The sequence below is a fragment of the Furipterus horrens genome, unplaced genomic scaffold, assembly GCF_987537825.1.
Source record: "Furipterus horrens unplaced genomic scaffold, mFurHor1.1.pri manual_scaffold_1, whole genome shotgun sequence".
Lineage (NCBI taxonomy): Eukaryota > Metazoa > Chordata > Mammalia > Chiroptera > Furipteridae > Furipterus > Furipterus horrens.
Window position 1 is genome coordinate 115491303 of NW_028327171.1, and position 27738 is coordinate 115519040.

Genomic DNA, 27738 nt, shown 5'->3' on the forward strand with positions numbered 1-27738 from the left:
CTGGATTCAATTCCATTCAAAATTTAAGACAAAATAAAGTTGTCAGTAATCATCTGATAATTGCCAAATTCTGTCATCTCATGAGAAAAAAACCTTTAGGTGAGAATTTCATAACTAAGGTTTTGTGTCCAAATCTGGAACAAATAAAACTATCCCTGGGAGAAATCATTCTAAAAATTTGTGTTTTTCTTTCTATGCTTTTGTTTTTCAAGAAATGTTATTTTACTATTTAAAAGGAAATCAAAAGTGCCACAGTTGTGGGATAAGTAAGCAAGCACTCACACTACTTAGAGTACTTGTAATTACCATCAATCACAGTTGCTTCTAAAGTTTAAGTTAGTGCTTTTCAGATCTTCCCTCAGAATATCTCTGGTGGCACAGGAAGGTGAAGATACACTTCCTATAGACTAGAGACATGGCCAAGTCTGTCCATGACTTCTAGGAGGTGCTCTGTCTTTATCTCTTGGCTTCCTATTGTCTCTGTCACACACCCTTGGGGAACATGTGTCTCATTGATGCAGAGGGGCATGGCCACAAGCCAAGACAGGAATGAGACAGTGGTCGAGAAGATGGTGGAGGTACAACTTTTAGTGCTTTGTATTTAAGACCCAGAAGTGTTCTGCTGTCATCACAGAATAAAAGTTTATGGCAGGGGTCATAAATAGTCTCTGATATAAAAAAGTTATATGTGAAATCAATGTTTCCTTTCAGGCCGAGGGGGTCCAGGATCTTCCCAAAGAGTGCCAAAGTCTGGGCGTTCCAGCTCCTTGGATGGAGATCACCATGACGGATACCACAGAGATGAATCTTTTGGGGGCCCTCCAGGCAGTGGTACCCCTTCTAGAGGAGTCCGGAGTGGCAGTAACTGGGGTAGAGGGAGTAACATGAACTCTGGCCCACCAAGGCGAGGAGCTTCAAGGGGTAGTGGAAGGGGTCGGTAGAAGGTGGAGTTGAGTACTCCTTGGCATCTCTGGACAGTATTTAAGAACTTGTGGACTTACCAAGAGAAACAAAAGGAAACCTGCACCTTGTAGCCCTGAACCCTTATTCTGGGGCAGCTGAATTCCAGGAGCCCCTGATAAAGTCTTCAAGAGAAAGACTGCTGCTGGTCATCCAGAGTAGCTGGCCTTTTGTCTTGTACACCCTCACTGCCCCAGCTCCTACATTGTTCTGTGAAGATAGAAGCTGGAATTGTTTTGTTTTGTTTTTAAGTGTTAGGAGACAAGAAGCACCTCCTCCACAAATTTTAAGTTCATGTCCAATTGGAAATTTGTTTCTATATGTACAGTTTGTCAGAAAAAACATTGTTTTTGTATGAATACAGAATGTGATTTATGCAAGAATTAACAGAAAACAAGTAGTTGTGAAGTGCTTGCCTTAAGGAAATCTTTAGTTTCCATTGCATCCAGTCTGTTGAGGGGTGTACAATCAGTGCTTATACTTGTGAGCATACTTGATGAAACCGCTAAGTCATCTAAATTAACTTCACCTGTGAACTTTTTTTTTTTTTTAATTTTCATCCAACCATTCTGTCATACTTATTTTTGTAAGAGTGAAAAATACCTTAAAATTGTAACATCGTTTGAAGTACATTCAAAGCCTTAATTAGATGTGCTCTGGCAGATGGAAAATTACACTCCAAAGAAAAAAATATTCTGGTTATCTAAGTGGGGCTTCTCCCTTAGGTACATCTCCTAGTAATCACCTTAGACTTGAACTGCCTTTTTTCTGACTAGAGGAACTTGACGCAAGCCAGAAATTAACTACATGTACCCTTTTGATTACTGTAAATCATTTCGCACATTGTTTAAGTTGAAAAGACTGGACTAAAATGTCTGAAACAATTTTTGCAAAAGTTCAATAATTTCTTTCTCTTCCAGTACCAGCTATGTGGAAACACCAATGTTTAAGGGAGAGGATAGTCCTAAATTAAAGTAAGCCAGGAAGTTCTTCCTTTAGTTTTAAATATAACATTTAGCCCAGTTTGGATCAGATGTCAGAAGTTCAGTTTGAGATAACTCCATGATGCTCTCTATACTGACCCCTTGCTTTGTTTTTATAGGAAGGTTTTTAATATTCAAAGGGAAGTCCATAGTGTCCCTAACATTGCCAGCTTCAGCTTGGCATTAGAGATGAGTTTGCTTGGCACATTTGGCGCTGGAAGTCTCAGTAGTTGCTCAGAAAACCCCTTTTCTAAGGGATAGTTGGACAGTATGTAAAACACTTCACTGGTTCTCTGTTAATGTAAAAAATGGTGAAAGCTAAATTATTTCTGCAGAAAGAAAAGCAATCACGTTGCTCTTTGGGTATTAGAACCTATAAACTACAAGTTAATAATTTTCACTTTAGTTTGAAATTAAAAACGTCTTATTTATTAGCACCTCACTATAAACATGATGGGAGGCTCAAGATTGCTTTAGGTTTGTGGATATTCTTTATTTGCCCTCCACTGGTATATCTTAAAAAGAAGTCATTAATTCTGAGAAGCTGCAAAGTAATTAAGACCAAATCCTGATCAAAATTAGGCTCCTTTTTGAGATTCACGTGGTAAGAAACTTTAATCTAATCTTAACATTTTAGGGTTTAACTTTAAAATAGTACCTCAGCAGATAACTAGATCACATTTTGAGTATGAATTCATTTAGAAGTGAAATCTCTACATTATATATTTATGATATACTTAGGAGATACAGAAACATTTTTTAAAACATCACTGTCAAAATATATTGTGCTTTGATTTTTATAATAGTAGATTTTCAGTGCTGAATTCCTGAGAAAATGTTGGGAATACAACTTAGAAATAACAAACATAAAACTGTGTTAAAACATGGTAAAATCTTTAGTTGTGAAAATTCACAATCTTCAGTTGAGAAATTTAGAATTATAGAGATTTCACTAGGGATAGAAAAGGCAGCCAATTAATTGCACAAGACTTTACAGTTAAGTAAATCACTCCCTGAAAACCGCGTATGTTTTTCAAATACTCTCTTGGTTTTTCCTTTCGAGGGTGGTAACCCTATTTACTGGTCCAGGAAGAAGATCGTCTTCTTAAAGAACACCGTGGGAGCGGGGTGTACAAAGTAGCATGCAAGCCTCCTGTGGATGTTGGCCACTAATAGTGTCACTTCTTTTGGCAGGGACACCCATCAGGACCTAAGAATATAAATACTGAGGTTGGATGAAGAGGCAGTGCTCTGCTGCTGCCTGACACCTATTTAGTCAACACTGGAATCTAGCCCCAGAAAACAATTTTCAAATTGTGTGATACGATTACAGAAAAGTTGTCAAGCTTAGCTGAAAATGGATGATTGAACATATTGAGGTTTGGCTCTTCAAGTAATTCTGATGTGAACTGAGAATGACCGAAATAGAATTTTAAAATTCTAAATACATTTTACATTCTAGTTAACATATAACTAGTGACAACACATACAGTTTTATGGACTCATCACAGTATTCAGCCTACACTTTCTGGCAATAGTCACAAAGTGCTGAAACTAAAAGAAGGAAATTTGGCAATTAAAATATGAAAATCATCTTACACTGCATTACAATTAGTTTTAAAAGCAGATGGTAAAATTAAGAATTTTGAGTAGAGCATGGTTTCCATCAAACATGGGATCTCTGGATGTAGACTTCTTTCTCCCAGGGATCCCTCTCCCCAGTTCTGCCCAGGAATCTCAGCACTTTACTAGATACCGTGATTTTCTGGGCAGAATATGTCCCTTTAAGGTCCATCGCTTTCGTTATCAATACAGATTTTTAGGTCCATCGCTTTCGTCATTAGTACAATTTTCCTCTTAACTTTATAAAGCACCATATTTACAATTTCGCTAAAAAAAAAAATCCTCTTCACTAAAGTACTTTAGAAAAAAGCGGGGTTAAAGTTCATGTTTAAAGTTACTCTTATGTTTAAACCACTCACACTGAAGAAAAATAATTTTCAACGGCCAACGAAAACAAGCTTACCTAGCTAAACTATTGGTTTTTTAAGATAAGGTAAAAGAGAAATGTAAGAAAAGTCACAAGGGCAGCTAATTAGAGGCTGCTTTTTTTTTTGTTTAACTGAATTCAATGTAAGACCACGGTTAATGCAAAAGCAATTCCTCATAAAGGTAGCACAACACATCACCAACTCAAATATCAAATCTCGTTTTCTGAGCAAAGCTAGAGTGCAGGAAAAAAAGCTGAAATCAAGGATCTTCCGAAACTGATCTGTTGTAAGCAGCAGCTCCAAAACTAGATTGGCCGTCATGGTGAAGGCAGCCCCTGCCTGCGGCCTCTGGGAGCAGGCAGCTGTGGTCCTTGTCTCGGAGGGCTGGCGCCGCTTTCTCTCCCCACGGCACGCCCTACGGTCTCACACGGGAAGGGCCTTGGTAAAGCTACCGCTGGAGCCCATCCGTCCCAGCGCTAAGCGAAGTGCGGTGCTGGCGCCTCGCGGAAGCAAGCCAATCAAGGCAGTCAACAGCGCGGCGACCTGTGCGCAGGCGCCTATCGCCGTGAGCAACGTACTGCGTAACCCCAGCGCCGCGTATAGCGTAGTGCCCAGCGCAGCCACGTAGAGCAGCGCGGCCCGTGACGGTGCTTCTTCGCCGCGTAGTAGACGCCTGCACGCCGGGCCGCCCCGCAGGATCGTTCCTCCAGCCAGCGCTAACAGGGAGCCCAGTGACCAGAGTATACCGAACTTGCGGGCGCGCAGCAGCAGTGCGGGCGAGTAGAGTGCGGCCAGGACGAAGCAGAGTGTGGCCAGCAGCAGACACACACCACTGGCCGCCAGCTGCTGCGCGCGCGTCACACTCGGTAGGCAGGTTGGGCCCGCCTCTGGCCCCGCGGAGCTCCGTGCGCCATTCCAGCGCAGGCTTAGCCACGCCCCCACCGTCCAGTCTCCCGCCTCGGATTCCTCTGCCTTTTCTGCGGGGAGCAGCGGCTCCGTGGCCGTTCGGCCGCCCGCTTTCCCCTGCGCCAGGTACTCCTGCAGCTCGCGGTGTATGCCCGCCATCTCGGGCCGAGAGTTGTCACTTCCGGTTCTCCTCCGTAGCTGACGGAAGCTACTCTTCCCTCCGACAGCTGTTTGGCCGTGGCGCAATGGGAGGGGCCCTGCAGCCAGCGAGTGAGGCAATGGGTAGTTCGGAGGAAACTGAGCTGTCGCCACAGCACATGGGCAGGAGCCCTGTCATGCGCATCTGAATTTACCAGCGCCGGACCCTGTTTGTCCAGAGTGAGGTGTTATTGCTACCTGAGTAAATGTCAGCATTAAAAATTAGTTTGGAGCGGGTGTTGGTGTGACTAAAAGGGTACAAAAAGGGCTCTTGATGGAATTATTGGTATTTTTTTTATATAAATGTGAAGTTCTAATTGACTATTATATGTAATTTGGGTAACATATCATCTAGCAAGCATTGGGATACAGTACTCCAGTATTGTCTTATCTTGACCTTTTGGATATCAGTATCCTGTTTGAGTGCTATGTAGTTTTACAAGATCTTACAGTTGGGGAAACTGGGTAAAGGCTACATGGGGTAACTATTTCTAAAACTGCTAGTATGCAGTTATCTCAATAAGTCTTTAATTTTTAAAAATATCCAGACATGCAGGACTGGAAACGCAAACTATAACAAGCTACAGGCAAATCTGTTGCGAGTTTGGGTAACCTGTATTTATTGGCAAGGAGTGAAAACAAGGAGAAGTCTTAACTGGAGGCCAAGCAGTATTGTTACTGGCATGTGTACACGGAGAGATTCCTTTTTTAAAAAAATTATTTACTTGTTTATTTGTTTTATTTTTAGAGAGGGAGGAAAGGAGAAGAGGAGAGAAACATCACTCATGCCCCCAACTGGGGACCTGACGTGCTACCTAGTAATGTGCCCTGACTGGGAATCGAACCAGCGACACTTAGCTCACAGGCTGATGCTCAATGCACTGAGCCACAGCAGCCAGGGCGAGATTCTTGATGGAAGTTCATTGGTAGGAAGTAAGTTTTGATCTCTGTAGATCAGATTCTTACTGGAAGTCACTTTCTCCATTCTTAGGTTTCCTTTTCCTGAGGGCGCATGTGTGAAAGTCTCCATTTCATATCCTCTGATTCCATTTTAGGTTGAAATCCTTTCACATTTTATTATAATAGTGAACATCTTGATCATGTACTGTTGGCAAAATTGTTAATATGGCTACTATTAAAAAAAGAGTTTTGGCCAGATATGGAGAAATTGGAATGCTTGTATACTATTGTTAGGAACATAAGCTGGTACAGCTGCTGTTGAAAACAGTATGGCAGTTCCTCAAAAAATTAAAAGAACTTTCATATGACCCAGTAATTCTGCTTCTGGGCATATGTTCAAAAGAACATAAAGCAGGGTCTTGAGGTACTTGTACACTGATGTTCATAGCAGCATTATTAATGATAGCTAAAAGGTGGAATCAACCCAAGTGTCTATCCACAGGTCAATAAATAGTGGTGTGTACAGACAATGGAATATTATTCAGTGTTACAAAGGAAAGAAATTCTGACATACAACATGAATGCACCTTGAAGACATAGAATACTAAGTGAAATAGGCTAATCATAAAAATACTGTCTGATTCCACTTGTGAGGTACTTAGGTCATATCTTAGAGATAGAAAGTATAATGGTGGTGGTACATAAATGATGTTACCTAATCATTTATACAGGTGTGAGATGGAAAATGGAATTTTCTACTCATTGTACAGATGAAGACTGAAATAGAAGTTAAATAACATATCCAAGGTCACTCAAAAAATTGGTGATAGGGCAGGGTTGTGAGTTTTTGGTTTATTACCTTGTGAACTTCCCTTTATATAAAGAGGGCTTCCCTGGGAATAGCATTGATGAAGTCAGAAATATGCTTTGGTTCGATTCCTGCACTGACAGAATGACATAATAATAGAATCTTCCTTATCCTGGTTGGGTAGCTTGGTTGGAGCATCGTCGCAGTGTGCCAGGGTTGTGGTTTCCATTCTTAGGACACATACATGAGTCAACCAATGAATACGTAAGTGAGTAGAATAACATGTATTTCTTTCTCTGTAAAAACTAATAATAATAAAAATCCTTTTTTGGCCCTACCCCCCTCAGTTTCTGCAGCAAATTTCACTCAAAAAGTTGATAAACTCAGGGTCTCTACAAGCCTCTGTTTTCCCTTGAATCCACTTCGTTCCATTGTACCAGCAAAACCGTTCTTGACAAAGTCACCAAATACTTTGGTTGCCAAGTCCAGTGAAACTTTGAGTCCTTACTCTCCTTAAACTTCCAGGAATATTCCACACAGTTACTTGCTCACTCACTTTAATCCAACACATTACTTCCAGGACAGCACCTAACACCAGTTGCACCGTCTCAAATCTTTGCTTTCTCCTCTTGACTTCCAGGGCATCTCTTCTTCTTTTTTTTAAAGTATATTTATTGATTATACTGTTATAATACTCCCAATTTTTTTCCCTTTGCACCCCTCTGCCCAGCACCACCCCTCTCCCAGCAATCCCCCTCAACACCCCCACTGCCACACCCCCTGCCAAGTCCATGCCCATAGGTCATACATACAAGTTCTCTGGCTTCATCCTTTCCTATATTTTTTTTTTTTAATAATTATTTTTTATAACAAAAAATAACAATCCTTCCCTCTCAGACTTAAGACGCTTTATAATCTTATAAAGGACAATGGGTGAAGGTCTCGAGGTCCGCTAGTTGCTTCAAGCTGGACATGGTCGTCATCCTACCTACCCTTGGGTCCAGAAATCCCTAATAAGAGTGAGGGTGTGGAGGGCAAAGTGGCATTCCCACATGAGAAAGGATCGTGCATACTCTATGTTAGTTGACTGTCCCCGGACAATGGTGTGCTTGATTTGACAGACTGGCATCCTTATTGTATTCTGGGGGCAACAGATTTGGCAAAAGGGTTAAAAGATATTCAATCTGTAACCACTAGATGACAAAAGGCAGGTATTAATTATTCAATGTCCCCAATTAGGGAAAAAAGGACTTCTTTGGAGGAAGGTGTGCCAGGCACATCTCACCTGTCCAAAACCCTTTTGCCCATTATACTTAGTTTGGGCTGAGGGAAATATTTTAGGTTTCCCCCTCTCTCAGACCTCTGGGACCTTTCTGTCCAAGCCATTAGGATAGAAAAGAGAAACCAGTTTTAAAGTGAAACCCACAGACCACTCCATTCTTCACCAACCCAGCCACTTAGTTCAGCCAAACCGTTGAGTCTCAGGAGGCAGCGATGGAAAAAGGATTAAGTGAGGCCTATACATATAGACAATAACCGGGTAATGAGATCCTAGGCTTATATCCTTTGAAAACAGAAAACACATGTTAATTTCTGCAACAACCCACAAACAAGTCTAAATCTGTAAGACTGTCTTATTGGAAAGACATCCAGTTGCAAGGCATTTGACATTCTTCTTGCCTATAAATTAAGCATCTTTGATGATGCCATAGACCTAGTTTAACTTTCAAATGAAACAAACTTTAAATGAAATGAAACTTTAAAGACAGCTGCACTACTTTATAGTCTACCACTGAGCATTGTGATTTTACTTGAATCACGATTTTTCTCTTTCAAGATTACCCTCCTTGTCATTGAAGGGACTGCATTAAGTCCATTTTTAGTTTATCCTGTTCATTTGCATAAACACAACAAGAGCAGCAAATGATCACTTATGATCTTTAGTTCTGCTTTCCTGGAACTTATGCAAGGAACATTTAGGCTGATCTTCAGTCTGCCCTTCAGGGCACAGAAGCCGCGCCACATACCTGCCATTTGGCCTTGCCAGTAAACACCTGCCTTTTCCAAGTCCTTCTTGTTTTCCATTGTGCCTTAAGGTCCCTTCTAGCCATCTTTCAGGAAAGCAGCCTTCATTCCTTCCCTGGAAAGACTGCTGTGGACCGCACAACCAACCAAGGTACCAAGCCTTTTATCTTGTGGACTTTTATTACCTTCGAAAGTCAGTCCTATTTCCTCAGGGCTTTTTGGTAACAACCAGAGCCCAAGCATGTCTCCTTTAGGCATGACATTCCAGGCAAAGACTTGGTCAAAAAAACCTCTATTAACATCTGTCTTACTAGTTTTATGCAAAGAATCTGATGTCATTACTTCTTCAGAATGCCAAATTCTGGAGGGATCAGATAAGAAGAAAAATATACATTGTGAAGGAAAATCCTCGTCCTTCTAATATTCACTAAAATTGCTTTTCCATTTTTTATATTTTCATTTTTACCCCCACTAAAATTTTGTTTTTCTATTACAGTTGTCCCACTTTTTTTCCCTCTTGCTACCCGCACCCTGCCCCCTCCTTCTCCCACAGTCAGTCCCCACCCAGTTGTCCATGTCTATGGGTCATTTATACATGTTCTTTGACTAGACCCTTCCCCTTACCCCCTTCTATTACTCCCCCCTCCCCCCTTGTTACTGTTAGTCTACTCCTTGTTTACATACCTCTGGTTCAATTTTGCTCATTTGTTTGTGTTGTTCATTAGTCTCCTGTAATAGATGATAGCATGAGGTATTTTTCTTTCATTGCCTGGCTTATTTTGCTAAGCATAATTCTCTCTAGTTCCATCCATGTTGCAAATGGTAGCAGTTCCTTCTTTCTTTCTGCTACATAGTACTCCATTGTGTAAATGTACCACAGATTTTTGATCCACTCATCTACAGATGGGCATTTAGGTTGTTTCCAGCACTTCACTATTGTAAATAGTGCTGCTATGAATGTAGGGGTGCATAGGTTCTTTTGAATTGGTGTTTCAGGATTTTTTGGATATAATCCTAGCAATGGAATTGCTGGTTCAAAAAGCAGTTTCATTTTTAGTTTTTTGAGAAAATTCCAAACTGTTTTCCCTAGTGGCTACACCAGTCTGCATTCCCACCAGCAATGCACCAGGGTTCCCATTTATCCGCATCCTCTCCAGCACAAGTTGTTTGTTGATTTGTTGATGATGGCCATTCTGACCGGTGTGAGGTAGTATCTCGTGGTTTTTATTTGCATCTCTCTGATGGCTAGTGATGTTGAGCATTCTTTCATATGTCTGTGGACGCTCTGTATGTCCTCTTTGGAGAAGTGTTTGTTCAGGTCCTTTGCCCATTTTTTAATTGGGTTGTCTGTCTTGGTGTTGAGTCGTATGAGTTCTTTATATATTTTGGAGATCAATCCCTTGTCTGAGATGTCATTGGCGAATATATTTTCCCATATGGTTGATTTCCTTTTGATCTTGCTGGTGTTTTCTTTAGCTGAGCAGCAACTTTTTAGTTTGATGTAGTCCCATTTGTTTATTCTTTCCTTTATTTCCCTTGCCTTAGGAGATATATCAGTGAAAATGTTGCTACGTGGGATATCTGAAATTTTTCTGCCTATTTTTTCCTCTAGGACTTTTATGGTCCCACGGCTTACATTTAAGTCCTTGTTCCATTTTTAGTTTATTCTGGTGTATGGTGTAAGTTGGTGGTCTACTTTCATTTTTTTGCAAGTCCCTGTCCAGTTCTCCCATCACCATTTGTTGGAGAGGCTCTTTTCACTCCATTTGATGTTCCTTTCCCCTTTGTCAAATATTAGTTGACCATATAGACCTGGGTTTGTTTCTGGGCTCTCTGTTCTGTTCCATTGATCTATATGTCTGTTCTTATGCCAGTACCAGACTGTTTTGATTACTGTGGCCTTGTAGTATAGTTTGACATCTGGTATTGTGATTCCTCCTACTCTGTTCTTCTTCCTCAAAATTGCGGTGGCAGCAAATGGGCTTCTTAAGTGAGTCCTATATGTACAATCACTCAGGTAGAGATCATAGGCTTATGCCTTATGAAAACAGAAAGAACACACATGTTAATTCACACAATTCACAAACCAGTCTCTTAATCTGAGAGACTTATTGGGAAGACATTCAGTTCCAAGGCACTTGCCATTCTTCTTACCTATAAAGTAAGCATCTTTGATAATGTCACAGACCTGGTTTAACTTTTAAATGAAAACAAACCTTTAAGTGAAAATAAACTTTATGGACAGTTAGCTGCACTAGTTTACAGTCTACCACTGAGCATTGTGATTTTCCTTGAGTCATGATATTTCTCCTTAAGATCACCCTCCTTGTCATTAAAGGGACTGCATTAAGTCCAGTTTTAATTTAGCCTGTTCATTTGCATAAACACAACAAGAACAGTGATTGATCACATATGATCTTTAAGTCTACTTTGCTGGAACTTACACAAGGAACCTTCATGTTGACTTTTAGTCTGCCCATCTGGGCACAGAAGCTGCGACACACACCTGTCATTCAGCCTTGCCTGTAAACACCTGCTTTTTCCAAGTCCTTCAGGTTTTCCATTGTGCCTTAAGGTTCCTTCTATCCATCTTTCAGGAAAGCAACCTTCGTTCCTTCCCTGGAAATATTGCCATGAACCGCACAACCAACCAAGGTGCAAGGCCTTTTTCTTCTGGGCTTTCCTTAGCTTCAAAAGTCCAGTCCAGTTCCTCAGGGCTTTCTGGTGACAACCAGAGCCTAAGCATGCCTCCCTCAGGCATGTCATTCCAGTCAAAGTCTTGGTAAACAAAACCTCTATTAACAACTGGTCTTGTTAGTTTTATGCAAAGAAACCTAATGTTATTACTTCTTCAAATTGCCAAATTCTGGAGAGATTGGGTAGAGAGGAAGATATACAATGTGAAGGAAAATCCTTGTCCTTTTAATAGTCACTAAAATTGCATTTCCATGCCTTATACTTTCTTTTGTTCACTTTCCTACATGTGAAGTTTTAACTTTTCCTGGGAAACCTCAATTTTCCTTTCAGATTATATGGCCAGTACTAATACAGAGAATTCCAGACCTTTCCTAGGTCTCAGAGAATTCTAGACCTTTCATAGATCTCAATGGCCAATACCAATACAGAGAATTCCAGACCTTTCCTAGGTCTGAGAATTAGACCTTTTCATAGGTCTCAATGGCCAATACCAATACAAGGTGCAGTAACCATACAATTAGACCACAAGTTTGCCCTGGCTGGTTTAGCTCAGTGGATTGAGCGTCGGCCTGCGAGCTAAGTGTCGCTGGTTCGATCTTCCAGTCAGGGTACATCAGAGAAGGAAAACTCTGACACCAAAAAACCTCCGCTGCCTTGCGGCATACCTCTTCAGGGGAAAGGCTAAGGGAGTAAACCCCGACAGAAAATCCGGAGCCGGAGTCCCTAAGGCGGTTTGATGTTGTAGTCAACACCGGCAACTCCTGCGGCGCACCTGAACCCAAGCTGTATCGACTCCGTCTTTCCCTTGGACCCTTCAGCTGCGAAGAGAGGGGGGGTCTGCTGCATGGGCAACAGCAGACCCTCCGTATTACCCTGCCCAGGCTCTGTAGCTTCAGCTTCACGGGAGAGGACACTCCAGCGTCATCGCAAGATGTCGATTCAACACGGGAGGAGACAGATACCGTGTCACTCCCGAGTCGGACTGCACAGCCATTCTCAGAGGTGCAGATAGACTCTTAAGAAGCTACACCATCGTCTCTCGAGACGAACGGCTGCCGACGAGGAGACCACAAGTAGTTGAGGTTTTCCTTTACCCAGGTTTAAAAACTCTCACAACCTTTCTATGTATTTTTATGACTTTCCACAGTCTGCAACACTCACAGACTTTCCATATACTTACCCATTCATATTTAACCATATCCCATTTCCAATTCTTTTTCTTTTTCACACTGTAAAGGACTATACTCAAACTCAGTATCTGGCAGCTAAAATTTCCCTAGATTTGTAGAAATATCCTGCAGTGTTCTGAAGCTTACACTTTGCAAATACCCTGTCATGCCGCAGTGACCTGAATGTCTAGACATATACCATTTTGCAAACAAAGCACATCACCTGAAGAGCATACCTAAGCCACCATTTTGCCCACTTCAAAGACGGCGGCAGCATTACATACAGCATCTTTAAAGATGGCGGCACCCATAAGTGCCACCCACAAGACGGTGGCAAACCCACGTGACTCATCCACCATGGTGGAGCACTCACGTGGCTTACCCAAAATGGCAGTGCACCTATGAGGCTCAGTGTCCAATTCACAACCTTCATGCAGGTTCTGGTGGGGGAGACCCACTCCTCCTCCTGCAGGGGTGGAGTCATTGGCTTTGTGGTCACTTAAGAGGCCAGAACCAAAAAGGGTGGTATGAGAAAAATCCCTTGAGTTTGCAAAGGGGTGGGCGCTGCGGAAGCCACTCCCACCTGTGGAGTGGGTCGTGCGGTGGAAGCCGCCTCCACCTGGGGAGAGGCAAGGACCAGAAAACATATATACCACTCAGGCATCCATAATTCTATTATTCCCAGGAGTGCTCTCAATCGGACAAACAAATCTAGTATCCACAATTCTGTTATTTCAGAAATGCTCAGAAGTAAATTTTAGCAAACAATCTTCTCTAATTCCTTCCCAGTTCGTTTTATTTTCACCACACAGGTGTACTTAGGTGGTCGGCGCCCTCAGAACATGTCTCCCAAGGGGGTCAACCTGCCACAGGCAATTATTAATGTCCCTTTGTGGTCACCAGAAATTGTAACAGAACCCCTGGGCTGCTCCAATTGAAACAGAACCCACAAGCTATTTAGTTAGGGGCCTGATTGCCTGCTGCCGGAATTATAATTCTCAATACCAGAGTTTAGTGAAAAGAAAAAGAATTGTTTATTTGCACATAGTTCTGGCCTCCCCCTTCCAGACCTGGCCAGTCTTAGGAAAGTCAGAAACACCGTTTCCCTACTTCCTAGGCACAGTTCAGCTTTACCAGTAGCTGCCAATCACTCAGTTCTGATTGGGGAGGTCCTTTCTGTGCTGTGGTGCCCTCCAGCTCTCAATGCAGAACCGCCTGGATTCCCAGCCTCCTTGTAAACTGCCTTGTTCCTGAAAACCGCGTGGATCTCCTCTCCTCCTCAAAACCGCATGGCGAGAGCCTCTTAAAGCAGCCTGGAGAGCCCTCTCAAAACCGCATGGAAACTCAGTTTCTTTCATCTGCATGGAGAAGGCCCCTTCACCAAGCTGCATGGAGGGGACGCAAGAGAGAGAGAGTGAGCGAGAGCGAGGGAGAGCGCAAGACCCGAGAGTGATTGAGAGAGAGAGAGAGACAGAGACAGAGAGAGCGTGAGAGCGCGAGACCTGAGAGTCAGCTAAAATGTCCGCAGCTGCTTATCTATCCCTGACTGCGCCCTCTGACGCAGTGGGTGTTGCAACCAGTTCTGACCATTCACAGAACCCTACGCAGGCTCTGTAGGCTCCTTCCGTACCATCCCACAGTTCAAGACTCCTCCCATCTTCTTGGGCCTTGGAAGTTTCAAAGCAGATCTTTGTGCAACAAAGTTTCCAGCCGGAGCCCCAGGCATGTAAGGCATCCTGAAAGCTGCTTCCTTTTTCCTATCTCCCAGCCGCAAACTTTGGGGTTTATTTTGGACTCCCCTGTTTCTGTAACACATTGGCACAAGGACCTTAAGCACAACATTTGACCAAACACTGGTTAAACAACAAGTAACTCTGATGCAGGGAATCATCTGGAAAGCCAGGCTTTAACATTAAAGCACACACATTGCTGGGAGTCTGGAAGACTGCGTGCATACCCAAGGGAAAATTCTTAGGAGTAATCAAGAGTGGAAAAATCTGAGTTACCGGTCACTTGTTGAACACAGAACAAAAAAATTAAAAACTTCTCAAACTGTGATAGCAACATCCAAGTCACAAACACACTCAATGGTGGTAAAGGAAAATTGTATATATCTATATATATACTGTCTGAGGGGATTTAAGCACAACATTTGACCAATAAATGGCTTATGCTGACTTAGGGGTAACCTCTAGGTAGCCAAGATAAAATATAGAAGGAAGATAACATCAGAGCAGGGACATCAGCAGCTGCATATTGCAAAGGAAATAGACTTAACAGAGTTAAGTAAGTCGCTAAGTAAATAAATGACCATGCAAACAATAACATCAACCCCTGGGTGATGAAGGAAATTAGTATTCAGAGTTGCTACGGTATAATATCTAAAACATCTAGTTTTGAACAAAAACAATTTGAGACACTCAAAGGAACAGAAGTGTGACCCATAGGCAGGTACAAAGCAGCCAATACAAACTGCTTTTGAAGGGGCCCAGATGTTGGTCTTAGTAGACAAATACTTCAAAGCAGCCATTATAAGTAGTCTAGGAGAATGAAAGGAAGCCATGCTTAAATAATTAAAGAAAGACTTGATGACAATGTTTCATCAAATAGAGAATATCAATAAAGAGAAATTATAAAAAAGGAACCAAACAAAAATTCCAGGAGATGAAAAGTTCAATAACGTAAATAAAAATATTCACTGGGGTTTCAATAGTAGATTTGAGTTGACAGAAGAATGAACAAACATTAAGACAGACCAATAAAGATAATAGAGATAATGCAATCTAAGAAAGTAAAGAGGAAAAGAAAAAAGAAAAACAATCAGCCTCAGAGGAATATGAGACATCATTAAGTGCACCAACATAAGCATAAGAGAAAGAACAGAGAAAAAGGGACATAAAAATTATTAGAAGTCATGGCTAAAAATGTCCCAAATTTGATGAAAAACATTAAGAAGAATGAACTTAAAGTGGGTTAAATACAAAAAGATTCACACCCAGACATATCATAGTAACAACATTGAAAGCCAAAGATAAAGATAAAAATCTTAAAAGCAAAAAACAAACAAAAACACATAATGAAAATTCATTAAAGTTTACTGCTAATATCTCAAATTAAACAATGGAGACCAGGAGTCAATGGTGACATAGTCCAAGTGATTACAGTAAAAAACCATCAACCAATAACTCTGTATACAGTAAAACTACCTTTCAAAAAATTTAGACATTTCAAAATAAAAAGCTGAGAGAATTTATTGCTAGCAGACCTCACAAGAAATACTAAAAGAAGTTTTTTGGGTTGAAAGCAAATGATAGTGATTTAAAGTCACATGAAAAACTGTTGGTAAATGTGATGTTTACAAAATACAGTATAAATGCATATTTCTTCTTATTATTATTCTTAACTAATTAAAAAGGTTTTTGCCTAAGACATGTGTAATTGTATTTTAGACTTTTCATTTATAAAAACAATGTGTCAACATTTTTTCAAAATATTATTTGATAATAACAGCACAAAGGTTGGTAACTCAAATCCATAAGAAGTAATAAAATGCTAAATTAAAAGGTTAACATAACATCCTCTATAAATTTTTAATTGCTCCATTTTTTTCTCTCAGATTATTTAAACGACATAAGATTATGTAAAATAATGATTATTGCAACGGGTTATTTGGTTTATAATAGATATGGATGTAATATGTATAACAATAATATAGAAAAAGCCCTGGCTGGTTTGGCTCAGTGGATTGAGCGTCGGCCTGCGAGCTAAGTGTCACTGGTTCGATCTTCCAGTCAGGGCACATCAGAGAAGGAAAACTCTGACTCCAAAAAACCTCCGCTGCCTTGCGGCATACCTCTTCAGGGGAAAGGCTAAGGGAGTAAACCCCGACAGAAAATCCGGAGCCGGAGTCCCTAAGGCGGTTTGACGTTGCAGTCAACACCGGCAACTCCTGCGGCGCACCTGAAGCCAAGCTGTATTGACTCCGTCTTTCCCTTGGATCCTTCAGCTGCGAAGAGAGGGGGGGTCTGCTGCATGGGCAACAGCAGACCCTCCATATCACCCTGCCCAGGCTCTGTAGCTTCAGCTCCACTGGAGAGGACACTCCAGCGTCATCGCAAGATGTTGATTCAACACGGGAGGAGACGGATACTGTGTCACTCCCAAGTCGGACTGCACAACCATTCTCGGCGGTGCAGATAGACTCTTAAGAAGCTACACCATCGTCTCTCGAGACGGACGGCTGCCGACGACGACGACGACGACGAATATAGAAAAAGGAAGGACATGTCTATAGACCACTTCACCCAACAAGAGCAAAACATTTTTCTCATGGGAAGATGAAACACGCTCCAGGATAGATCATATACTAGTTATTAAAACAAATCTCAATACATCAAAGAAGTTTGATATCAAACAAAGTAGGTTCTCTAATCACAATAGAATGAAATTGAAAACCAATAATAGGTAAACAAATGCAGTGAAGTTGCAAGATACAAAATCAATATACAAAAAAATGTTGTGTTTCTATATAATAACAAATATCAGAAAGAGAAATGAAGAAAACAATCCTATTCACAATTGCAACAAAAATAAAATACCGAGGAATAAACTTAACGAGATGAAGAACAAGTACACTGAAAACTATAAAACACTGTTGAAATAAAGTGAAGAAGACACAAAGAAATGGGAAGATATTCCATGCTGATGGATTGGAAAAGTTAATTAACATTGTTAAAATGCCCGTATTACCTAAAGCAATCTACAGATTTAATGCAATCCATATTAAAATCCCAATGACCTTTTGCTCAGTAGAACAACAACAAAAAAAAAATTCCTCAAATGTGTAAGGAATCACAAAAGATCCTGAATAACCAAAGCAACCCAGAGATGAAAAAAAAGAATAAATCCAGAGTCATCATACTCCCTGATTTTAAATTACACTACAAAGCTATAGTAATCAAACCAGTATGGGAGTGTTAGAAAAACACACAGATCAATGGAACAGAATTAAAAGTCCAAAAATAAATGCACACATATATTGTCAACTAATTTTTGACAAAGAAGTAAAAACATTTTTTTTTTGAGAAAGTCAAGTCTCTTCAATAAATGGTGTTGGGAAAACTGGAAAGCCATATACAAAAGAATAAAACTAGACTGCTATCTTACACCATACACAAAAATTAACTTAAAATGGATTAAACACGAGTATAAGGCCTGAAACAACAAGAAAACATAGGCGTTAAACTCATGGATCTTGGTCTCAGAGGGGCTTTTGTGAACTTGACCCCAAAGGCAAGGAGCAAAAATAAATGAAGGACTACATCAAACTAAAAAGCTTCTGCACAGCAAAAAAAACCATCAATGAAACAAAAAGGCAACCAACCAAGTGAGAGAAGGTATTTGTAAACAATACCCCTTATGAAGGCCTAATATTCAAAATATATAAGGAACTCATATAAGCCAACAATAAAAAAAAATCCAATTTAAAAATAGGCACTTTTCCAAATAAAACCTACAGATGGTGAACATTCCTAGTTAGAACGAAAATGCAAATCAAAGAACTACAATGAAATACCACCTTACACACATTATAATGGCTATATCTATAAGGCAAGAAGTAAATGTTGGAGAGGCTGTGGAGAAAAAGGAACCCTCATACACTGCTTGTGGGAATGCAAGTTATTGCAGTCACTATAGAAAATAGTATGAAATTTCCTTAAAAATTTAAGATTAGAGCTACCATATAACCCAGCAATCCCTCACTTGGGTATTTATCAAAAATATTTGAGAACACTTATTTGTAAAGATACATGTACCCCTATGTTCATTGCTGCATTAATTATTCACAGTAGTGAAGACATGGAAACAACCTAAGTGTCCACCGACAGATGATTTATTACATATATGCAATGGAATACTATTTAGCCATAAAAAGATTAAATATTGCCATTTGAGACAACATGGATGGATCTTGAGATGATTATGCTAAGTGAAATAAGCCAGACAGAAAAGGATAAGAACTGTATGATTTCCTTCATGTGAGATATAAAACAAAAAGCAACAAATGAACAAAACAAATGGACAAAAACCAAATTCACAGATACAGACAGCAGAATGGTGGTTATCAAAGGAGAATAAGGGTGGGGAGAAAACAAAGAGGATAAAGGGATCAGTTTATGGTGATGGAAATGTTAGGTAACAGCTAGGAAGGAGCAGGGCCCCTACCATTACAATCTAACAAAGAATTTAGCCCTGGTTGATGTGGCTCAATGGGTTGAGTGCCAGCCTGTGAACCAAAGGGTCGCCAGTTCAATTCCCAGTCAGGGCACATACCTGGGTTGCAGGCCGAGTCCCCAGTTGAGGGCACGCAAGAGGCAACCACACATTGACGTTTCACTCCCTCTCTCCCCCCTTCCCCTCTCTCTAAAAATACATAAAAATAAAATCTTTTCAAAAAACGTAAACAGTTTCAACCTAAAGGGGTGTAAAATTTGATTGAAAAAAAAAACAGTTGTTCTCATACAAGTTGGACACACCAAGTGTCCATAGAGCACATGAATGCAGGCCCCTCTCCCAAGTGGTATAAGTCTAGGGAGCCCCAGGGGCAGTGTTGTGCATAGATCAATGCAAAGGGTACCCCAGAGCTATATAGCTGGGCAGCCCTGCCAAGTTCTCTACAGCGTGAAAAAACAGAACATGAAATTGCAAACATAAAAGGATCACAGTCATACACAACATCACTACGCACCAATAAGACTGGACCTGAAGTGTTGTCAGCATTCATCTTCGGTGGTGAAACCCAAGGCAATTTTTCTTCATTCTATTTCCAGACATTTCCAAATACAATTAAATCTACATAGCAGAAATATATAAAATAATTAATTTAAAATAATATAAATAACCCTGAGATTTTCCTTCTTTTAAGGAAAACAATTACTAGCAAGAAGGTGTTTTAGTAATTATTCTTGGATTTCTCAAAGTAGTTGAGGGTTTCTTTTCTCCATGACCTTGTAGGGCTCAGTTTCAGCATATGTACATGCTGAAATATTGACTTCCTTGGGGCTCAAGACCTCAGGTGTTTAATAAATGCTCATTTTAGCAGCTGCCAGATGGAGGCTACCCTGGCAGTTGCCCTTTTGCTGGCCCCTTGTCAATTGGGAGAGTAGCTTCTCTCCTTTTGTTCTACAGTCCACTCTCCCAGCAGGGGGATGGGCTTTCAGTGGCTCACCCAGCTGGCATTTCCCCAGGGAGGCTGGATTTTACTTCCTGGTCTTCCTCCAACCTCTTCTGGCTCCAGGGTGCCTCTGACCCCACCCTACAGCTCCTCCAACCCTCTGCCCAAGCCTCCTGTCCAGAGAGAGATGAGACTGGAATGCCTGGGTGCCTCTTGGTGGCTGAACACTCCCAGAAGCTGCCCAGTCCTTCTCCAAGTGGCTATGCCAAGTGGGCTAGGTAGTTGATATATCCCCTAGAGAAGTTGCTGGCAGTGCTGAGGGAAGGAAGCAGCAGAGGAGGCAGAATGTTGAGTCAGCCCTGTGGGTACAGACACTGTGTGGTGCTTAAATGGTGCCTTTTGCTCACCAGATGTGCATGAAGTCCATTCCCTGGTTCTTTTTGCTTTCCCTTCTGCTGTCTAAGTGATTATGGTAATGTTACTAATGTTGGGGTCAGGAGACAGCCCCAGGGTGGTCTTCCCTCCTGGTTTGGCCTCACACACCCTTAGGTGGCATAAGGGCAGTGGAAACCCACTTTGGCAGATGCTAGGTCTTCTGCTGGTGAGGCCAAGTTGGAAAGGGAGGGTCTGGGGGCAGTGGGGCCAGCTGATCTCTATTTTGGACAGAGGTTGGAGATGCTCTGACTGGAAGGTTCGTGGGTTGGTTGCCCTAATGGAAAAGAAATAAAACTCAAACATGGAGTAAATTTGTGGGTACCCTGCAGTGAAGAACTCTGTGGTCACTATGTACAAGTGGTTTCTTGTTGGATGTTGAGGCTTTGAGGTGTAAAAAATGTGGCTTCTCTTGTTCTAAGGCCACTCTTGTTCCAAACCTGTAAGTTGAGTCAAGCCTGTTCCAGACCTAAGGTAAGAGTGAAATGGCATTTTCCTCTTCAATGTCCAAGGTCAGGCAGTCTTTGAAAGGAAAGTACAACCATAAGCTGTGAAGCTCTTGGCCCAGTTCTGCCCACGTAAACCAGACTCTCAAGAAGGGTTCTATGTTCTCCACAGATTAAGAAAAAGTCTCTGGGTCTCTTGCCATTTGCTGTCCAGTGTGAAAAGAATTTAGTGGATCATTATTCTTCTAGCTCCTTTTGTCTTGTTCTGGTGGCCCAGGAAGTTATGTCACTGCGATGCTCACATGGTTTAGATCGTGGCATATCAGTGTTCCTAAGGCATACTCATATTTTAAAATTAAAAAATATATATGATTTGCAAACAGGAAATAATGTTTTACTATATGTGGGTATGCAGATGGGTGTGGTGCCCACTATTCATTTCTTGGCCCAGGAAGCCAGGCTGGTGAGACACTTCAACTAGAATAGCCTAGCTTCTCCTTCAGGTGGTCCAGGTACTTCCCTGGCCTTTCTGGGTGATCCTCAGAGGCCACTTCTGGAATAAATGTTAGTCTTAAAATACCTGGCTAATTAGTTGTGTGTTACTACTCAACATGGGGGCAGGGCTTCAGGTCTAGGTATTGGAGGAGGCCACAAGAGGCACTTTGAGATACTCACATTCTCTTATGTCCTCGTGTTACTGTTTGGGCCATGCTGGCCAAAGGAAGCTCAGCCCCTCCCTTGGCCCCAGGAGCCCACGCCTCTGCTTATCTGGCTCAGGTGTAGCTGTTAGCAGGAGTGCAGGAGTGAAATATGGTGTGGGACAACTAGGAAAGCCCTTACGGAGGAGGTGCTGAGCTGCTCTGAGCCTCAGAGGGTTGCAGGGTATGGCTCTGGGAGACCCCAACCTCCCTTCTCGGACAGCTCCAGTGTTGTTACCCTGTGGAAATCTGGTTCACAGTGCACTCTGTGGTCCAACTGTGACCTCTGACCTCTCAGAGCCCCATCTGTCCTCTCTGAATCATTCATTACATTAAGTGGGTAGTCAAACCCCATTCTTTGACTGTCATTAACTTCTCCCTCCCAGTTAAACCTCAGCCTAGGCATTGCACTCTTTTCTTCTCCCTCACTCCCCAGTTATTGCCAGATTCTCTACTTCCCTTTGGGCAAGAGCTCTCAAAGCAGTTATAATTCTCTCTGCCTCCATTCTTTCTTCTGTGGTGCTATGTGTCCCACTCCAGGGAGCACTGTTTGCATGGAGCATAGTGAGGTGTGCTCCTGAGAGTGGGGCATTGCAGAGACTCTGGTTTAGCCACAGCAGCCATACGGTGGGAGAATTTCAGGCCTTCAAGCAGGTCCCTTTTGTGTTCTGCCTTCTACTTTTCATTTTCTTTGGTTTTCACCACACCCTAATATTCAATTAACCATCTAGCAGGGCAGGTGGTTTCTTGTGCACAGCCCACAGCCTGCTTCTATATGTCAATAATTGTGAAAAGCATTTCCCCCTAAACAGGCAGATGAATCAAGAAATCATCCATATCTCATGCTTAATCAACCATCAAGTTAGTTAAGCAGAATCAGCTAAGACACAATTGCAAAAAATAACTAACAACTGCAAACTCCACTGGTTTCAAAATAAGAGCTACTTAAGAGCCAGTGCCTTTTCCAAACTTATTTCTGCAGGTGTAACTCTACATGCTATTGTAAACTCAACTTTTTGAGCTCCACCATTATATTTTTTAATCCTCACTCAAGGATACGTTTATTGACCTGAGTGAGAGAGAAAGAGAGAAACATCAATGGGTTGGTGTACAGGACAACACTCCAACTAACTGAGCTACCCAGCCAGGGCTCCACCATTAGTTTTTTTATATGTGGGTGGCTTTTGCATGGTCATTTATAGACATTTTTATCTATTGTCAAGACTAGAAGTCATACACTTGAAGAGGAAAGCCAGATGGCATCCGCAGGGGGGCTTGCATGCAAGCCCCAGCGTTCAGGTGGTCTGTGACTCAGCCTGCAAGAACTTGCAAACGAGTCTTGCCGATGCCAAGAGCTGCATGCGGCTCCTGGTGGTCAGGTCACAGGCTCCCGAGAACAAAGGGGTCCTACGGGACAGTATCTCCTTTCCCATCGTGATAATATCTGAGGTGGAACGGACCCTTGTCACTTATTACCTTGCTTTGTAGTTTTAGATAAAATGTAGTTTAGTATTGTAGGCCTAATAGTTTAAAGTCTAAACTATCTGCAGAAACTATATTGCTCCATAATCCCATAAGGAATGTATTCTATACACATACGTTCTATTGATTATATTTTTAGTAACTTTTGTAACCCAATAAAAGGAACGGTTGGACTGCTAGTCTTTGCTGATAGCCTGAGCGAACTACGGCCCTCCGTTCATTGCTTATCACTCATTCTGCCTGCTGGAATTACTTCTGCGTCTCTGTTCCAAACAAATTACTCCATCATACACTGTTCAGTCAGGTAACATAACACACTGCCCAGCTTTGTCACCACAGTGTGATATTTCTGCTGCTTCCAATCATGAGCTACATGCCCCAGCATGCGAAGAAGAGGGGAGGAGATATGTAAGACAGTTCAGAGCCTTAATTGGGGAGATCCAAGCAGGCAGGCTGAGTCTGGAGTGACTGTATCCCTGAGCAGAAACAGAGCGGAGTTTTTAGGGGCTTTAGTTCTGGGTAACAGGATTATCAGAGTTCAGGCAAGCAAGCATAATGTCCTGACCACAGGCTAAAATATTGATTCTTGCAAAATCGAGAGAGGGGTTTTCTGAGAGCACAGTACCCCATGTATGACCAGAGGCCACACAACAGGGGGTGGTAATTTCAAGAACATAGGACACCAAGTGTGACCTCAGGCTGTTGCTTGTGGCAGGTTGCGAGGTGGGCAAAATGGCAGTCTCTGGGTCTCACAAGCCCCAACAGTAGACAAAGGAAAGGGGTACTTATGAGAAGGGGAGGGGGACCAGAAAAGCTAGCGTTCGTGCTGCCTGTCACCTACCAGACCTAAATTAAGAGACAAGGGTTGAATCTTTATGAGAGCTTCATTCAGGTAATCTTTGATCTGAGAAGACAGCAGGTTTGTACCCTCATGAACCGTCTTAAATTCCATTTTAAACGGACCCTTTTCATAAGGAGAAGAAAGGTGTAGGTAAGGGGTTTGGAATTCAGGGAAAAAGTTAATCAGATAAAAGCTGCAGCATTCTTTCATCTGTGTCATGGGTGCTGGTCTTTGTGCCCAGGCAGTGGTCTTTAGCCGTGTCCTAGGCGGCAGAGTAGTTGTCTCACCCTGGAGTACAATGGCTCAGATACTGTCTTGATTGCCTGCAGTCCTCCTGAGGCATGAAGGTGGAACTGCTTATTGTCTCCTGGAGTCAAGGGGCATTACACCTTCAGTCCTGAAACAATAGCTTTTTACATACATTGATTATTAAGCTTATTATCTAATACCTGAAACTAAACTTTTTCCAACATTTGAGTCTTCTATCAAGTAAAAGGGAGGTATTTCTATAGGTACAGATAAGCTAGCATAGTGACTCTAATTCTAAGAAATGTTTTTAATTTTCAGTCCAGTAGTCATAATAATTTTTTTTAATCTTTGCAAACAGTTTTCTGAGAAACAAGGTTGCTTTAGTCCCAGCCCAAAGCTTCTTAACATTCCAAAGTTTTGAGACATAAGACTGGCAAGGCAGTTGCTCTGGCTGCTCCAGCTCTATTTTATTTTATTTATTTTTTAAAAAAGATTTTATTTATTTATTTCCAGCTCCATTTTAAAGTGACTGATTTATACTAATGTTTACAAAATACTTTGCTCTCCCTATCACCAGGGTTTTTTTTATTTCTCCCCCATCATAAAGTTTCTTTTGTAGGTGAGAGGCTTGCTCAGAGACTTAGATGAAATGATTACTTCTCCCTGGGAGGGCACTTTACTTCGGCAGCCGTCCGTCTCGAGAGACGATGGTGTAGCTTCTTAAGAGTCTATCTGCACCGCCGAGAATGGTTGTGCAGTCCGACTCGGGAGTGACACAGTATCTGTCATCTTGCGATGACGCTGGAGTGTCCTCTCCAGTGAAGCTGAAGCTACAGAGCCTGGGCAGGGTGATATGGAGGGTCTGCTGTTGCCCATGCAGCAGACCCCCCCTCTCTTCGCAGCTGAAGGGTTCAAGGGAAAGACGGAGTCAATACAGCTTGGCTTCAGGTGCGCTGCAGGAGTTGCCGGTGTTGACTACAACGTCAAACCGCCTTAGGGACTCCGGCTCCGGATTTTCTGTCGGGGTTTACTCCCTTAGCCTTTCCCCTGAAGAGGTATGCCGCAAGGCAGCGGAGGTTTTTTGGAGTCAGAGTTTTCCTTCTCTGATGTGCCCTGACTGGAAGATCGAACCAGCGACACTTAGCTCGCAGGCCGACGCTCAATCCACTGAGCCAAACCAGCCTAAAGCAATATATAGATTTAATGCAATTCCTATTAAAATACCAGCAACGTATTTTTTTTCCACCGCCTCCCAGCAACGTATTTTACAGACCTAAAACAAATACTTAAAATTCAATTTAGCAGGCATTTGTTCAGCACTTGCTATGTGCCATGCATTGTAGATTCAATGATTAATAAGAAGAGCAAATGGAATGTCAGCAAGATGGTGGAAAACGAATTTCCAGACCCTTATGGAAACATTAAATTAACTACTAGGAACTGACTAAAATAAGTTTTATAGCTTTGAAAACTAGTCAAAGATCAATAGCAATTAAGAAAATGCCCAACTAAGAAAGAGCTACATTCAAATGATAGAAAATTTTATGGCACTTTACTTATTTTTGCCTTACCCTTTTCTCAGTGTGGTGCAGTATACTTGGGAGGAATTAGCCTAATTCCCAGTTTTTTTTTTTTCTTTTCTTATAAGGAATGGCTGAAGCCCCTGTATAATTCCCCTCCTTAGACTTAAGACTTTTTATTTTATAAGAGGATAATGGGCGAAGGTCTCGTGCTCTTCTAGCTGCTTCAAGCTGAACATGGTCGTTGTCCTACCTATCATTGGGTCTAGGAATTTCTAATAAGAGTGGGTGTGGAGGGGAGTGTGGCCCTCCCTCGTGGGGAAGGATTCTGCAGAGTCCAGGTCAGTTGGCTGTCCCCGGGCAGTGGCATGCTCGGTTTCCAAGGGCTGGCACTGTTGGACAAGTTGGCATCCTTGTCGTATTCTGGAGGCAACAGATTGGGCAACAGGGTTAAAAGGCATAATTTAACCTACAACTACCATGACAAAAGGCAGGGATTAATTTTTCAATGTCCCACATTAGGAAAAGAAATGGCTTCTTTGGAGGAAGGTGTGCAGGACATGTCACACCTGTCCAAAATCCTTTTTCCCACTATATTTAGCTAGGGCTGAGGGGAATATTTTAGGATTTCGCCTCTCTCAGACCTCTAGGCCCTTTTTGTCCAAGTCATTAGGATAGAACAGAGAAAAACCAGTTTTAAAGTGAAGCCTATAGACCACCCCATACTTTACCAACCCACCCATTTAGTTCAGCCAAACCGTTGAGTCTTAGGAGGCGGCAATGCAGATGGACTTCTTAAGTGAGGCCTATAAGTACAGACAATTACTCAGGTAATGAGATCATAGGCTTATGCCCTGTGAAAACAGAAAGAACACAGATGTTAATTTACACAACATAATTTACAAACTAGTCTTTAAATTTAAGACTGTCTTATTAGGAAGACATCTAGTTGCAAGGCACTTGACATTCTTCTTGCCTGTAAATTAAGCATCTTTGATAATGTCATAGACCTGGTTTAACTTTCAAATGAAAACAAACTTTAAATGAAAATAAACTTTATAGATAGTTAGCTGCACTAGTTTAGTCTACCACTGAACATTGTAATTTTCCTTGAGTCATGATTTTTCTCCTTAAGATTACCCTCCTTGTTATTAAAGGAACTGCATTAAATACAGTTTTAATTTAGCCTGTTCATTTGCATAAACACAACAAGAGCAGTGATTGATCACACATGATCTTTAAGTCTGCTTTGCTGGAACTTATACAAGGAATCTTCATGCTGACCATTAGTCTGCCCTTTAGGGCACAGAAGCTGAGCCACACACCTGCCATTCAGCCTTGCCTGTAAAGACCTGCTTTTTCCAAGTCCTTTGGATTTTCCATTGTGCCTTGAGGTTCCTTCTAGTCATTTTTCAGGAAAGCAACTTTCGTTCCTTCCCTGGAAAGATTGCCATGAATTGCACAACCAACCAAGGTGTCAGGCCTCTCCCTCATGGGCTTTTCTTAGCTTCAAAAGTTAAGTCCAGTTCCTTAGGGCTTTCTGGTAACAACCAAAGCCTAAGCATGCCTCCTTCAGGCATGTCATTCCAGTCAAAATCTTGGTTAACAATACCTTTATTTACAACTGGTCTTCTTAGTTTTATTCAAAGAAACCTAATGTTATTACTTACTTTTTCAAATTGCCAAATTTTGGAAGGATTAGGTAGGGAGAAAAATATACAGTCTGAAGGAAAATTATTGTCCTTTTAATATTTAGTAAAATTGCATTTCCATGTCTTATACTTTTTATTATTAAAAATATACAATTTTTTAACCTTTATAAACTTTTAATAAACCTTTGCATTTACATGCCTTACACTTTCCCTTGTTTCCTTTTTTTTTTTTTTATGTGAAGTTTTAAATTTCCCTGGGAAATCTCAATTTTCCTTTTAGAGCATATGGCCAATGCCAATACAAAGTACAGTAACCATACAATCAGACCATAAGTAATTGAGGTTTCCTTTTCCTGGGTTTAAAAACTTTCACAATTTTCCTTTTTATTATTACAACTTTCCACAGACCTTCTGCAACATTCATAAACTTTCTATATTTTACCCATTCAGATTTAACCATAACATGCTTCCAATTCTTATTTTTTTTCCACACGGTGAAGGACTGTACTTAAACTTAGTATCTGGCAGCTAAAAGTTCCTAGATTTGCAGAGATATTCTGCAGCTTTTTGAAGTTTCTGCTTCTCCTCCTCTTTTCTAGCATACACT

The 27738-nt window shown here is 41.5% G+C and overlaps 2 protein-coding genes and 1 long non-coding RNA gene across 5 annotated transcripts in view; 1 reads left to right on the plus strand and 2 right to left on the minus strand.

Moving 5' to 3' along the window:
- Positions 1-1844, plus strand: part of WDR33 (WD repeat domain 33) — a 107244-nt gene extending 105400 nt beyond the window's left edge. For all 3 annotated transcript variants that reach the window (XM_090278926.1, XM_090278933.1, XM_090278929.1), the window contains one exon: positions 712-1844. In XM_090278926.1, coding sequence (XP_090135052.1) covers positions 712-941 — 230 coding nt within the window. In that variant the 3' untranslated portion in view covers positions 942-1844. The remainder of the gene's footprint in view (positions 1-711) is intronic.
- Positions 1845-2938: 1094 nt separating this feature from the next.
- Positions 2939-5070, minus strand: SFT2D3 (SFT2 domain containing 3). The gene has a single exon (XM_090278942.1). It carries the CDS (start codon positions 4997-4999, stop codon positions 4358-4360), a length of 642 nt encoding a protein of 213 aa, XP_090135068.1. The 5' UTR covers positions 5000-5070; the 3' UTR covers positions 2939-4357.
- A 20413-nt stretch (positions 5071-25483) lies between these two features.
- Positions 25484-26331, minus strand: LOC150021791 (uncharacterized). Its single transcript, XR_016509052.1, has 2 exons — positions 26219-26331; positions 25484-25902 (listed from the first exon to the last, which is right to left on the minus strand). It is a non-coding gene; the product is annotated as an uncharacterized LOC150021791 (long non-coding RNA).
- Positions 26332-27738: the final 1407 nt, after the last annotated feature.